This window comes from Mya arenaria, chromosome 3, assembly GCF_026914265.1.
Source record: "Mya arenaria isolate MELC-2E11 chromosome 3, ASM2691426v1".
NCBI classification, from domain to species: domain Eukaryota; kingdom Metazoa; phylum Mollusca; class Bivalvia; order Myida; family Myidae; genus Mya; species Mya arenaria.
In genome coordinates this window covers 79925217-79940212 of record NC_069124.1, presented here as the reverse complement: position 1 = coordinate 79940212, position 14996 = coordinate 79925217, and the positions used below count along the sequence as shown (strand labels likewise).

Genomic DNA, 14996 nt, shown 5'->3' with positions numbered 1-14996 from the left:
AGAAAGCGTGTCACTTTCAAAAAGAAGGATCAGTTATTCAATATCAATAATTGCATATTAATTGAAATGAGATGTAAGAAAGTACCCTTCCTTTGAGCATATAGGAGAAATTTCTTACGTCTTTACACAGAATTTCACTTGGCAAGGTGTACAAGGTGACATGTTATTTCGGTACACTTAAATAAACTACAAATTGTCAGACATTTTGGCAACGGAAAACCACTTAAAATCATAAAGCTATCAAATGCAGAACGTAAAAGGTAAAATCTCATACCAACTAGAACTTGAATAGAATAAGACTTTAGCGTAAAAAACTACATGGCATGCTCACATCATACAGAAGGAGTTCATAAAAATTACTCATTTACAAGCTTAGTTGAGGTTAAGCTTTTTTCATCAAATAAAAGGCATAATTTTATGATTACGATTGATGGACTTGTTATTAAGAGTCCTTCAAGGTGACAAGACAGGCCCAATTTTTAAACATTTTATCGGAAGTATCTTCTGATTGACGTCAAAACCTGATAACCCCTGCTGTCAATTTTAGCCCTAATAATGTACCACACTGATAAAAAGATACTGACTTTTTAATTTAACTTTTCATTTATGATTATTCCAAAGAGCTGGGGGCATGTATGCTCTCGACAATACCTTGAACTGCCCGATAACCTGGAAGTTGAGACTGCCCGTACAAATGCCCAAGTAAACTCGCAACATCGCCATGTGAATGACTGATTTTCAAAAACAGATATCAAAATTTGGCAGGTTTGTATCTAGCTGGTGTCTGTCCAAATCTGTGGCAAGTTCACTGTACTGTATGCAAGACCTGTGATGACGCAGTGCAACAAAGTGCGTCATTGCGCCAATACTTTTACTTCAACATTAGCCCATCTTTTATGAGGTAAACTTGGGCTGGCAAAATGCTATGAGATGAAATTAGCCGAAAAAATCAATCTCAATCAGAATCATTGTGATAAAAAATTGCTTTGTGTAGCCATTTGTCTGTCTGCGAAAACTATATAAGTCAGATAAATGTATTTTAAACACTGATAGTACTTTAAACAACTGGCATTATCATTCCTCCCCTCGCATCACAGGACGATGACAATCAATCAACAATATTAGCGATATATCTATTTAATTTAATTAATGTGAGGTACAGGACTTCCAGGTCACATTAGACGTTATAAAGCCCTGGTGATGTAAGAACTGATTTCCGTAATTATCATAAAATCATTTAAGGTTCTATCAAGCCCACAGTGTTTTGGTTAGATACTGCCAGGCTGATGGCCCTCTGACATGCAATTTGTGCATGTAAATCAATGCAATCATTTATACAATGGCTTACTAACCATTACAGGCACATTTGCTCCCTTGTTGATCTTTACATTTGTTTAATTAGTCAGCAGTTTCCCCCATTGGATCTTATCATGCAATGCAATAAAACAAATCCAAATGCAACTGCATTATTTAAATGTAGCTCGAGAAAGTTAGCATTGATATATAATTTTTATTATTAAAATACATTACGCAGATCTGTGGTTTCACTTTCAAAACTGATCACCTTATGGTAAAGTTCATTACGTCAAATGTATAACTACTTTCAATTATTGGTTTCAGTCATGCACCAGCAAGAGAACGAGCTTAATTGTTGAAAAACGCCTTGTAATTTTAGACGCCACCTAAACTCCATACTGCCAGACACTCAAGGTTTTCAAATCAAAATCTATGGACAATAATCTGCTTGACACAAATGACTTGTCATAATACTATTAATAGTGACTAAATATGGTACCATATTAGACGTTTCAATGTACATTCTGTAAGACACATATTACTAAGGTACTATTTGCACATTGTATAATGTACATGTCAAAAACAGGCTTTCTATCAAGATTGAAAAGTAATCTTCAGAACAAACATTAATGATTGAACATTGAGATTACAGTAAACAAGGTTTAGTGAGTGCCATCAGACTGGCCAGTCATAAAGTTGACACGCTTACAATATACATTATCAGGGTGAAGAGCACTCAACTCAAATTTAATAAATTCTCATAAAATTTAATGAAGGCAAAAGGTGAATAACCATGAAATGTTCCTACTTGCTGATAAAATCTTGAGGAAGAAATAAATAATTGTTTAAATCATCCTATAAGGAAATGATAAGTAAGATTAAAGAAATTTCTCAGAATTTCCGTTGATAACAATCAAAACGTCGAAACTGATATACCACCAACTTAACAAAAACTTCCTTGAACATATAGTTTACTTGTAACATTTGGCATTAACAAATGAGTAATCAGTCTGTTTATAATAAAGAAAAGGAAACCAGTTGTCCGACCATCCCTGATGTAAATGATATGAAGACAGGATATCACAAGACACCAGTGCCCACCGTCATGGAAACCCGGTAATAAAAGAAAAAGTCTTCTCTGAACATTCAAGGAAAGGAATGACATTTCAGGAATTGAATGAAAACCACTTGAATACAAGAGCGCCAAACTTAGATATGAAGTTAAGTGACATTTCATTGATGGGGAAGTCATCTCCATTCATTGTATCTTCTAGGGAAATACAGACAATTTCAAAAACTTGCTAACTTCATGATTAATACCAGAAATAAACACTTACAATGTAGGCCAAAACAAAGGTTGAAGATAGTGGCCTAAAATGAAGGACATCTGTCAAAGGAGGTGGAAGTGAAAGCTGACAGGACAGACATGAAACAATGCACACTTGAAACCACTTGTTCTCTCTCACTCCCTCCAGGAAAAATATATACCATTATAATGATTGGGAGATGGTATCTTCAACATTCGTTTTAATCGTGTTTCACTAGAAAAGTTGTAAGCCAACCACACAATTATATTTGCCATTTCAAACACTATTGTGAGTTTGAAATCACATGGTGTACATTAATATACATACAGATCATCTTAAAATGTTGATGTTAAAGATTTCAATGTTTCAACCCACATGATTATGACACAAAGCTTGTGGTGAAATCTCTATGGTCATGTACTTTATGTTGCCATGTCGATCAGCAATTAATAACACTAAATCGTTTTAAATCTCAATACAAATTTAGAGAAAGTACAGCAATTTTTGTGTATTAATGTACATTGTACTCTTCACCTCTGTAATTCCATATTGCATTAAATTATATTTGTGGTATAACACAGTAAATCAGGGAAACTATAAAAATGTGAATTGTCATCTAACTGTCTATTATTACAAATGATTCAGCAATATTTCAGAATTTAAATTGGGTAGTTAAGCTTTATTTGAAAACTCGGATGATGATACACAATTGATGTTTTTGTCAGTTACTGGGAGTTTTACAAAACATCCCGATCAATTCAGTGATGTAGAACCCACAAAACCTGCAGTCAAAATGTCGTTTTGAGCAAAACATATTTGAAATACATTTTGAAATGCATTACGTCAAAGCTATTGTGAATAATTTAAGCTTGGCTAGCGACACATCTTTTAAAGGCACTGCATAACTCCTTAGATATGGTTCCAAACAAACATAATGATGTCCAGAATGGCAATCAATTTTTGTGAGGTATTTCAAGGCAGAGAAGTGCTTAACAAACAAAGTGAAATGCAATATTCAGTATTTATGCCCACTAAAAGGCTGTGATGCATTGAAACACACACACTCTTCAACATAAAGGGGGAGAGGGGAGAATAAATATACACCCAAATCCAAATATAAACATGCATGCACTCATTGGCTTATGACTCAGAAAAACAAGAACGTTTTAATAATTAAGCAAGTTAAAATTATGTCCAATACATGCGCCTTTATCGGTTCCTGAAATCATTTACCACACACAGATTCTGAAGACAGACCCAATGTCTGGAAGCCTTGCCGAAGAAATAGTGCACTAGGCTCATAAAAAATAAATGTGATGAAAACAATGGCAGTCTGCAAACAGTACCTGGCAGACAGCTGCACCTGTGAAATGGATTAGGACAAACAAGGAGCCAGGGTTCCAACTGCTTCCTTGTCAATTAAAGCCTATAGAGTTGGAAACTAATAACAACCTAGTATATAGTACAACCCACAGGTTTAGCTGCAGTCAAACAAGATTCTATACTAAAACAGATTTTTCCAGGAGAGTTCTTCTAACCAGAGAAGAATAACTGCCTTAAGGGGAGCAACACTTATGTTACCTGTAATTGCATGTACAATAATAAAGATCATGAACGTAATAATGACAGAGATAGCTGTTCATGTCCATAAAGTTTGGCCGTGTGGAACTAGCTTTTCAAGTGCTTTGACATGTTTCTTGGCTAAACTGGCATAAAATGTGACATTGTATGATGGACAAAGTATTTATGTGCCCATAAACACAATGCTTTTATAATTTACATGAACTTCTATTGACTTTACATAAGCAATCTTTACCAAATTTAGTTGTTAAAATAAATTCAGTCTCAAGGGATAAGAAGAGAATACAAAACAATGTATTTACAGGCATAGTTCAAATCTTAAATGTCCTCTTTTTGACCTTTACATGAAAAGCACACATCCTCTAAATTTCGTCAAAACCCATGCAGCCATATTTGAGAACCTCTTCAAATGCTAAAAGTCATGCAAACACTGAATAAATGTTATTTCATTAGCATGAAATCTAGGCAACTTTGGAATGACACTACATGAACCAACTTCGACTGTCATATCTTTCTCAAATCGGCTGTTATTCCCCAAGTATTCAAGATAACCAGGCCTTTTATGTTTACAAATACATCACCATAAATCAAATGGTTTACCAATATTATAAATCGTAAACTAACTCCTTTAGTGAACCTGTCAGGTCCCCACTACCATGTTACTCCTGCAAGTCCTTCCTCCTTGGGGCTCCTTCCATGCACACCAAAACATGTACTTCAAGTAACAGCAGCTTTATAGAGATCTTTTATACAAAGATTTGGGAGTTTACCATTTGCACCCATGTTTTAGGTACATTTGGACAATAGAAGCCTTATGGAATGTCTGAAAGTGAACGTAATTAATAAGTAATCAGCCAGCCTTGTCTTACAATCAGCATGCAGCACAGCAATGCACTCAAGTCCCTTGCATATAGCTAATCAATCAAGATTAATTCTGAACTGAGTCACAGAGAAATCAACCATCTAGAGGACAAAGCTAATCATAAAAGGGAATGCATACAAAATGAAAGACAGGCAAAACTTCCATTTTATGTGACATTTTTATGGACATATATTTAAGTGAAGCATATGTTTCATATCGGAGTAATATGCAGCATCGATGACTAGTCTAATATGACAAATAGAAATAATCACATATTTTAGAGAAATAACTGCAACCACCAGTTTTCTTTTACAACATATCGTTTATAATGCATGTTCCAGAAGCAATCAATACCAACATCAGCTTGCTATTTCATAATATGGGCTTCTAAATCAACAAATATGCAACTCTAATGAAGACAACAGACTGTGCTGCGCCTTGAATGGGTTAAATGAATAATAAATATCTTCTCAAAGAAACTTGCAGAAGATGAACACAAAGTTAAATAGTTCCTAACTCATATTTACCGTAAAACCATTCAAAGTTACAACCATGCAAAGCAAAAGACATAATAATTTATGTTGTCTCAAAGAAAATTGCAGAAGATGAACACAAAGTTAACTTAAGCTCCTAATTCATATTTATTGTAAAACCAATCATATTTTACAGCCATGCAAAGCAGACGACATGTTTGCAATATTCAATATTCTGTTTTTCATACATCTGCATTCACTCAGATTCTCAAACAACAGAAAACTGTCTAAAACTTGCAGACACAAACCCAACAGTTCTTTTACTTGTTTTAGGGGAGGAAAGGTTCTTAAATATCCAATTTTCTTTTCAAATGACATTGGTATGGACCATTCAAATAACACTTGCACAAACTGTGCTCACGTAGAAGTTCAAATCAATTCTATGTATGGATAATGTGCTCATACATAGCTCAGTTGCTAAAGGCGCTTGAATAATATGACTCACCAACTTATTTTGTAAGACAACCAAAAACAGGTTCCAAATGGAAAATAAACATCACTGGTATTTAGACCCAGAAAAAGAACAATCTTAAGCATACACATTTAATGTATGATTTTTTGTAAGCCTGTATTTGATTACATTATTAAATTAAAAAAACTCTGGTCTACAAACATCTGTATTCTTTTATATTTACATAGAATTTGGTTGAATAAAAAAAATCACTTCTGATATAGGATGATGCGTAAATGGATATTTATCTTCGCTTTCTGACTTATGGCAAGTTATTTTCAATACCTTTACCAACTATAATAAACTTAAAACCCACTCACATGCAGATACGAAACTGAATTATTATGGAAAACACCCCAAAGGTTTTGATACATTTAAAATTCAGGACTGTGCATACAATTACAATTACTCCCTCATTAGGAGAAGTAGTTCTGACACTTAAAACATGGACCAGATTTAAAGCCAGGTGTCCAGTGTAAAATCTTACACATTGAGAGGGACGAAATAAAGGTTGTCCATACATAGTCAGTGGAGTGTCCCCCCTAGGACGTGTCAAAGCTCACTCCACCTGGCTGTTAAGCTGTGTCACCGTCCGCTTGTAATTTGTACCTGTCATGCTGTGAGTCTCACCACAAGCTTCTCTTTAAATAATTACCATCGCCGCACATGACCAACAACTTCCTGTCATACACTTTTTTCCAAAAAAAAAAAGCTATGAGCATTTTTTCCTTTGCAGAAACAAGATGTCAAGTTTTGGAATACATATTGTATAAAAAAAGAAGCCATTTTTGTTAAAGTAATTTTATATTTGTTTCCCTATTGTACCTCTCAGAAAGTGTTATATAACAAAAACTCGGTACTACAGCTTGTTTTCAAGACCTTCTAAGAAGCTGAACAATTTTGGTCGACTTTCTAACAGGTATGGTACAAGACTGTCCTTTGAATGTTACACTGTGCCCACCTTTGATCTAGGGTCACACATAAATGACAAGCATTTTTCAATCTTATCTGGTCTAACTGAATTGTCACTTTCTTTCAAGTTTTCAATACACTTTACACCTAAAATGTCTGTGGAGAAGGAGAAGCAATAACCATAACTGGATCAAAGGTCTAAGTCTTTCACACCAAATTAATCAGATTTTATACATGTACTGTGAACAAATTTTATTTACTTTTCACCCGCAGAATTGTGTATTATCAAACATCTGAGAGCGCCATATTGGACTAGGAGATGAGACAGGATCCAATAAAACAGCCCTTAAAGGCAATCTGACCCTAAGCAGTGTAAAAATAGTTCAAATCAAGTCACTGGTGCAAACAGGGTGTCTCATGTTCAGATGCACAAAGTAAAATTGACTCCCTGTACCCAAATTTGGGCTTTGAAGATTCTTAATTTCACAGCCTCCATTGAGGCTGTCCCCTCCTCAACTTTTTATTCATGTCCCAACGATTTCGAGGTCAATTCAATCAGCCATGAATCTTGAAACCTGCCAACAAAATCTAATACTGAAATGTAAATGGGGGCTTCAGTGAGAAAACAAACCAAAAGCAGCAGTCATTGAAATTAAGTGGAATGGTGAGCAGATTCAGCTAATGTTTTAAGTAGAGAGGGTAGATTAATCTACCCTCTGTACTTAAAACATTAACTGAATCTGCTCACCATTCTACTTAATTTCAATGACCAATTTTGGTAGGTATAATAGCAAAAAAAAACATGCTTTTTATTGAAACCAACTGATTTCCCCTCCCCCCCATGTGTCTATATTCATTTTACCAGAGTCATGGCTTCCTTGTATGTAATTTTAATTGAGAATGGGGGAAAAGTTCACATCTGGTATAGGGCTACTTGATACTGTGTCAGATGGTCTGCCATAATATAAAACGCAGTATATGTAATCAAAATCGTGGGGTCATTTTCCTCTAGAATGTGTGCCAGAGTGGTAATGGATACTTCAACATTGCCAAACTTCCACCACAACTTTAAGAGATATTTAAAATTCACATAACATTATCCTATACAATGGGAGAAGGGCAAAAATAAAAAGTGTCAGTAACCCCTTCTGGATTATTTCAATTTATTCATAAAAAAGCATGACATCACATGAGGTTGACGACTCTTTTTCTAAGCCTCCAAATTTCACAAGTTCAGAACAAACATATTTACAATTAATTGCAAATTGAACATTACAGGTATTACCACTTTTATGACATCACATCAATTCTTCCTAAAACCATACTTTCAACGAAAAGTGCAGCTTCCCATACAAGATATACATATTATGCCTTCATTCACTATACAAAAAAAATCATCAATCAAATCTGTAAACCACTTGTGACCAACAAAATGACAACATATTAAATTTGAGTATACTTAACCAGCACAATGCAACAATGCACTAACTTGTTCACAGACTCATCTTGTCATATGTCACTGTGCTTCAACTTTTCTGAATTAACTGATGCATTTTAGACCACTTTAGCAAGATTATTCAAATCTGTGAACTTGTATTGTTCAGATGATAGCTTGAAATAAATTTATAGCTATTAAGCCCAAACTGTTTTGCCATTTCCTTCAACAAAATTCAACACCTGTAAGATGGGGGCCACTTTTCTGTGAGAATCTCTCATCTCCTAACCTTAATTGTTCCCAATTAAAATTAAAATTAAGTAAACAGTCCATTTGCAACAGTGAAATTGTATTGAAATAAATATATGTTACAAATTTCAAAAAGAATAAGGCAAAGACTTGGTACATATTGACGCAAAGCAGTAATTCATACTTTACACTATTGTGTATTACACATTGACAGAAACCTATCCTTCATAATTCAAATATTTTATGCTCATTGAACTGAACCTTGCAACATGATATATTATCTTATTTTTAGTTATTTCAGTGATGTGCATAACTACTTCCTTACGTATTGGTAAAAATATTTTTTTACAACCTATACTGCAATGCTGGCCCATATAAAAAAGTCTACTGATAATTTTTATGTTATTTTAAATAACATTTTTTTGGGGCCAATAAATTATATTGAGGAGGCAATAGAGGGTGCAGACAAGTCTTGTTATTTCTATTCCAGGCATTTGATGATGTTCCTGCTGCTTTGATTATCTGCAAGTTAATTATCTGCTATCATTTGTATAATTCATTGGCTGCAGACTGACAGTGCTCCCACACAAATTAAGATAACTGCGTTAATCTTACAGATAACGGCTTCATTTGCTCTCGGCATGATACAAACTGATTCAAACTGCATGAGGCTTCCCTCTGGATTTTTTTTTTCTTCATTAAAATTTAGTACCAAGAATTGTTGTCAGTGAAAGACAAAAAATAAATTAACACCAAATGCACTAAGCATGTTAATAATACCAAACATTTTTTTAACAACACATGGAAGAAGTCTAGTCAGCCTTGCCAGTTGTTCTGTACTTTGCCACTCTCAGAAGAACTCATACTTTTACCATTACATATGCTATTTAACATCATAACTACCATGGGTAAGAGGAGTAAAGAGTTCAGTGATATGACCAAGATACATGATATTACACTGCATCATACCTTCTCTGGTAATGACATCATTGGGTGTCCATGTGTGAGAGATGGCATGGATGGCATGTAGGAGCCCACACAGTAGGAGCCAATTCAGTGTCACCCGGACAGTCTGCCCTGGGACCCTCATCCTGGCCCTGAAACAATCAAGCAACAAGATACAGTAAGGGAAAGCAATGTGTGCAGTCGAGTAATAAGTGCTGCCAATGAGCCAAAACGTGTAGAACCAAATCAGCATCACCAGCAATGCGGGTCATTGGACCTCAATGTAATTCAGAGGTTTGATACAATTTTTTTTTAATGATTAGGACCTTTATCGCTTGGAATGGGCTTTAGTTAACTGTGTCAGTAAGTTCTTATAAACAGCAACTAAAACGTTTGTATAGTTAGATGGCACCCTTTTTGATCTTGTAACAAAAAGGTTATATTTGTTTCATATACAGTTACAACCACTTGAGAACATTTGGAATTACCACATAATCTACATAAAATGAATGTATTCTGTAACACCAAAGGCTTGGTGGAATGTTACCATAAGACTAAACAGTTGAGGTCTGTAAAAATAAGCCAGTCAAACACCTCTTGTATATTTTTTATCTTTAAGCTTGAACATTTAGCACAAAACTGTGCTGACTGATGGCAGCAGTCAGAACATCTTTTCTGTAGTTTTCTTTTCAAACTAAGTGCATTGATTCTTACACGTTTTTTGTTTTTTTTTTGGGGGGGGGGGAGGCGGGACCGTTCCCCCTTTGTTTCTAACAGCTGTCAAATCTTTATGAATGCTGTTTTTTTGTACTGAAGAATATTCAATCTGACATTTCCTCTGAATGTAACAGAACTTCAAATCACATGTCATAATTTTTTCACCTATGCAGCAAGATTTTCTGATATATATTTTTCCGGTACCTTAATCCTCATGGCTTTCTTGCTAAGACTAATCTCTTAATCCTCAAAACATAGATCTAAAATTAATCTGTTGAACACAACACCAACATGGCCAATTAAATGTTTGATTAATCAAATAATCATATCATTGATTGCAAACATTGGCAGTAATGAAACAGAAAAATCTTTGAACAATAATTGATATCTATCTCAATGAAAGCCAATATGATATTGTTGCCCATTGATACTGTTGCCCATTTCCAGTGATCTTTACCCTATCAACTGTTTAAATAATCTCCAATCAAAACACAATGAAATTGTGCACAAACACTATTGAGCAAATGTTTTGATATTAATGAAGCACTTGATGCAATATTTATCTGTTTTCCTGTTCAATGGCCTTTAGAAGTGGGAGCAGAACTGCGATCAAAGAGGGGCGGCTCTATGAACAGCTCCCGACACAAAGTCCTGTGTGTGTAAAGTTACCAAACATAAACACTGCCATGTTGACCAAAGGTAACCAAACTAGGTGGCCAGGTCCCTGGACACTTGCAGGATGTCAGAGGGCAATATTCCAACAATTGCACCCTTACTGACCACAAACATTGACCAAAGGAAATTGGATACATTGACCATCATTAGTAGAATAAACAGGCTACTTCAAAAATAATGAAAATGACGAAGCAATCAATGAGTGAAAAAGAATGTCCATCAAATTTGCACTTTAAAATTGAAGGGTATTAAACCAAGGAATGGTTTGAGAAAACTATACCCCTTGTATATCTCATCCTTGATGAACTATATGTTTTTGCTATGCTGTGGCCTGTGGCTAGGACATAAATCCTTTCTTTCTTGGTCAATATGTTACAGTTTACATTATTATTGTAGGATGGGGCATAATACTATTGAGGTAATGACTCCAATTAATTGTGCTGACTGGGAGTGAGCCTGAAGTTTGTACCTACACATGTATCAGTATGGGCCGCCACAAATATGTCTGGCTGCTACTTAGTTAATTACATATATACATATTAGCATACTTATGTACAGGCATCAGGCCATCAAAATATCATCTTGATAGGAATGTGATAACTGCAGATGTACTTCTCCAAAATATATCATTATCTGTCCAAAATGGCAATATTACACCAACAAACTTATCTTAACTGTTTCCCAGAGCTGACTGTTTCTGGACACTGACAGTAAACACCTGTGCTATGATGGAGATATTGTTTACCTAGCCAAACCACCTTGATTTAATACCTTGAAATTGTATTTATTAAATATGTGGAGAAGGAAGTCAGTTAATCTTTCATCTCTCTGCATGCACCTGACCAGGATAAGGATCTATATCTAGGGTGCAATCACCAAAACATTATCTAAAAAGGCAAAAACATCCCTGCCAATATTCACAATTAATGAACATCTGAGTACAGGAAAAAGATATAAGATTTTTTTCAAGTTAATCTCAAGTGGCTGGTCTAGCACTGAAGTGGCCTGTTTTACTGCATTTATACCATCTGGTAAAGGAGCGGAGTTAGGGTAGAGAGAGACACTACATGTAGCCAAGAATGTTTACATTGCCGTACCTGGCCAGGCTTACCAAAACACAGATCCTCTTGCTGATATACTGCAATTAGATCAATTACAAGAAATTGGTTTACATGCAGTTCACCCTGACCTAGCTGAAAACTCTGGAACATGGCTTTCGACAACTTCTTGGAAATCTAAGAAAGCTGGCCTACCTCAATAATAAACTATATAAACATTCCTGCAATATAGATGTAGTGATAAATTTTAAATGAGTTAATGCATATTTTTATCTAAAAAAATCATTGAACAAATATTGTCATATTTTCTTTCATGTTTGATGATGTAACATGGGGCAACAAATAATGTGATGTTGCTCAGATAATAAAGATGTATGCAGCAATGCCCGAGGGAAGAAAGGGACAACCTATGATGCAACTGTCATCTGCGACAATATTTACATGTCACAATTAGTTACAGAGACATCATACAGACAAACCGCCAATTTGCTTCAATTAAACATAATGACTGTGTTCAAATATAATGACATCTCGTCAGTCAAAGGACTCCATTCTCACACTACTGTCACAATAGTCTACCAGCTCTATGTGAATTGGGAAACATCATTCAGAATAGCACTTGAAAAAAGTATAAACAGCATGCAAATAATAATGAGAACTCCTGAAAAGAAAGCTTTTATTACTTTCCATAAACCACTTGCCCAATTCTCCTGCTATATCATAACACATGACAAGGATGCGATATGAATACCAAAATGTTGCAATATCATCAAAGGTGTGGCACACACCTGTCATATTATCATTGTTATATTCATATTGTATAAACATAGGCCAGTTAACCTATATAAAATATTTTCATCTTGCGTTATAAATTGTGTTTTTGTACAACAGTTAGGTACCTAAGTTCATAACTAAAATATTACAGCATTAATGGTATATATATGATGATAAAAATGCTATACCTTTCAAGAAGTGACACAAGTAATATCACTGAACTATTTTAATCCCTGTTTTCCTATCCAGGTGTAGATATTTCACATTTATTTCTTACCAACTGACATTCAAGTTTCATGCAATGTAAAGTTTTCTGTTTTTACTCCAGATCAAATGTCCAAATCTTTTCTTCACTCAACAGGATAATCCAATATACAAACAAGTCTTTCTGTTGGTTTTCTTTTATCTTCTAAGTAATGATATATCCCCTGCTTTGCTATATAATCCACAGGCAGTACCTTTGATTGTTATTATGGTATTACTATCTTCCCAGTCAAACCCTTTACTTCTAAAATCCAATAATAACCTCCAGATGGTGAAAACTAACAGTAACTCAAACCAAGTGGTCAATGTGATTAATACTGCAGTGTATATCAGTAATGAGAATTAAACTGAACAATTTATTGTAGTGTTCTCTGTCCTAGATATCGTCTACTATCAAAGTTTGCAGTGTTTACGGACACAACTGCTGTTCACTCAAGCAAGACCTGTATATGGCCTTATGCCAAATCTTAAGTTTTGAAAAGCTCCTGATTGGCTGATTTGAATCAGTGGGAGGGACTAGAGAGAGATCAAAGTGACACAGAGGACAGCATGCAATATTTCACACATTACTTTTGTAATCATTATTGGTGTCATAATCTTCATTTATAATAGCAATTTAAACTTGCACACTTCTACTAACAGCTTTATATTTGCAACAATATTTTGACAATTTCATGATGTATATAAACTGATTAAGAAGATCAGGCCTGAAAGCTTTAATATGGAATACTATATTACCCCTGTAGGACCTCGAGACATTAAAGTGACAAGTGCCGAGACTCGAAACTATCCAGGGGGTTGACAGTATTATAAAGGATTGAAAAGTAGAGACACGGCTATTGAAAACATATCCTTAGATATGGTAATGTGAGATAGATATCAAACTTTAATCATTATCTATTTTTTCAAACTTGTATAAACGTACACTTCAGAAATTGTCAACCTGGTTCAATATATAGTTTTATAGCCAGCGGTGGTTTATAGCCTGGAGGTCGAGTCATTATTACTGGACTCCTAGCTCTATAAAATACTGACACAAGGCTCTAATCCAAACTTTTTTGTTTTCTTATACTCACGTTTTTGTTTACATTAATTCAATTTTGTTATTCGATAGGAAGACCATCTGTAGGAAATGACGTTCATATAATAAATCATGCACCTGACTTTTCATTTTTATGGTGTTGTTTTTTCCTTTCTTTCATGAAGTTTAACTTTAAAGTTTGAAATAAAAATTCCATAAAAGGAAATCAAAAACATTGAAGAGAAAAAAAAACATGTTAAGTTGACTAAGAGTCAGCCATAATGACTGCCAGTTTGAACTTTGAGTAGGTCTTACTGCAGGAGAACACAGCAGACCCTTTAAGTGAATCATGCAGTGTTTGTACCTTGCCTGGCAGCGGCGCTTGTTTTGGAAGTAAAGCTGGCAGTGGGCCCTGGCACGAGCACAACGCACACCAAGGTGACGACAGAAATACTGGGCTCTGATTGCTGTAAACACAGACATGTAAATGATACTATTGTCTTCTATGGAACTATAAACATGTATCAAATTACATGCTTTTTGTGCAATCACAACTAGACATTAATTAAAGATTATAATGCAATTGGAACGGAATTATTACATGTACAAATACACCATAGTATAAGTATGCTAAACTGGTGTTCTATTTTTGAAGTATCATATAGTTAATGTTTGGGTTATTTCAAAATTCTTTTAATAAAGAATTATCATGTTGAAACTGTAAAAAACACCACCACAGAATTAATTTTAACTATCTAACTCAAAACTGGTATAAGGGGAAACAACTAGTTTTTGTCATAAATGAGTAAACAAGTTCCCTAACCTGACTAACCAGAAAAAAAATATTGTGCAGCAACAAAAAAACTATCAGCTGCTCATCAGTCTTGCGGTCTTGACATTTCCGACATGTTTCTCA

The 14996-nt window shown here is 34.8% G+C and overlaps 1 protein-coding gene across 4 annotated transcripts in view; it reads right to left on the bottom strand.

The window, feature by feature from the left end:
• The window catches only part of LOC128227204 (semaphorin-1A-like), a 45687-nt gene extending 32204 nt beyond the window's left edge, over positions 1-13483 (bottom strand). For 2 of the 4 annotated variants that reach the window (XM_052937507.1, XM_052937508.1), the window contains exons 1-2: positions 12984-13483; positions 9596-9723 (exon numbers count right to left, since the gene is read on the bottom strand). In XM_052937507.1, coding sequence (XP_052793467.1) covers positions 9596-9716 — 121 coding nt within the window. In that variant the 5' untranslated portion in view covers positions 9717-9723; positions 12984-13483. The remainder of the gene's footprint in view (positions 1-9595; positions 9724-12983) is intronic. The other 2 variants (XM_052937505.1, XM_052937506.1) reach the window with 1 other exon arrangement.
• Between the last annotated feature and the right edge of the window lie 1513 nt (positions 13484-14996).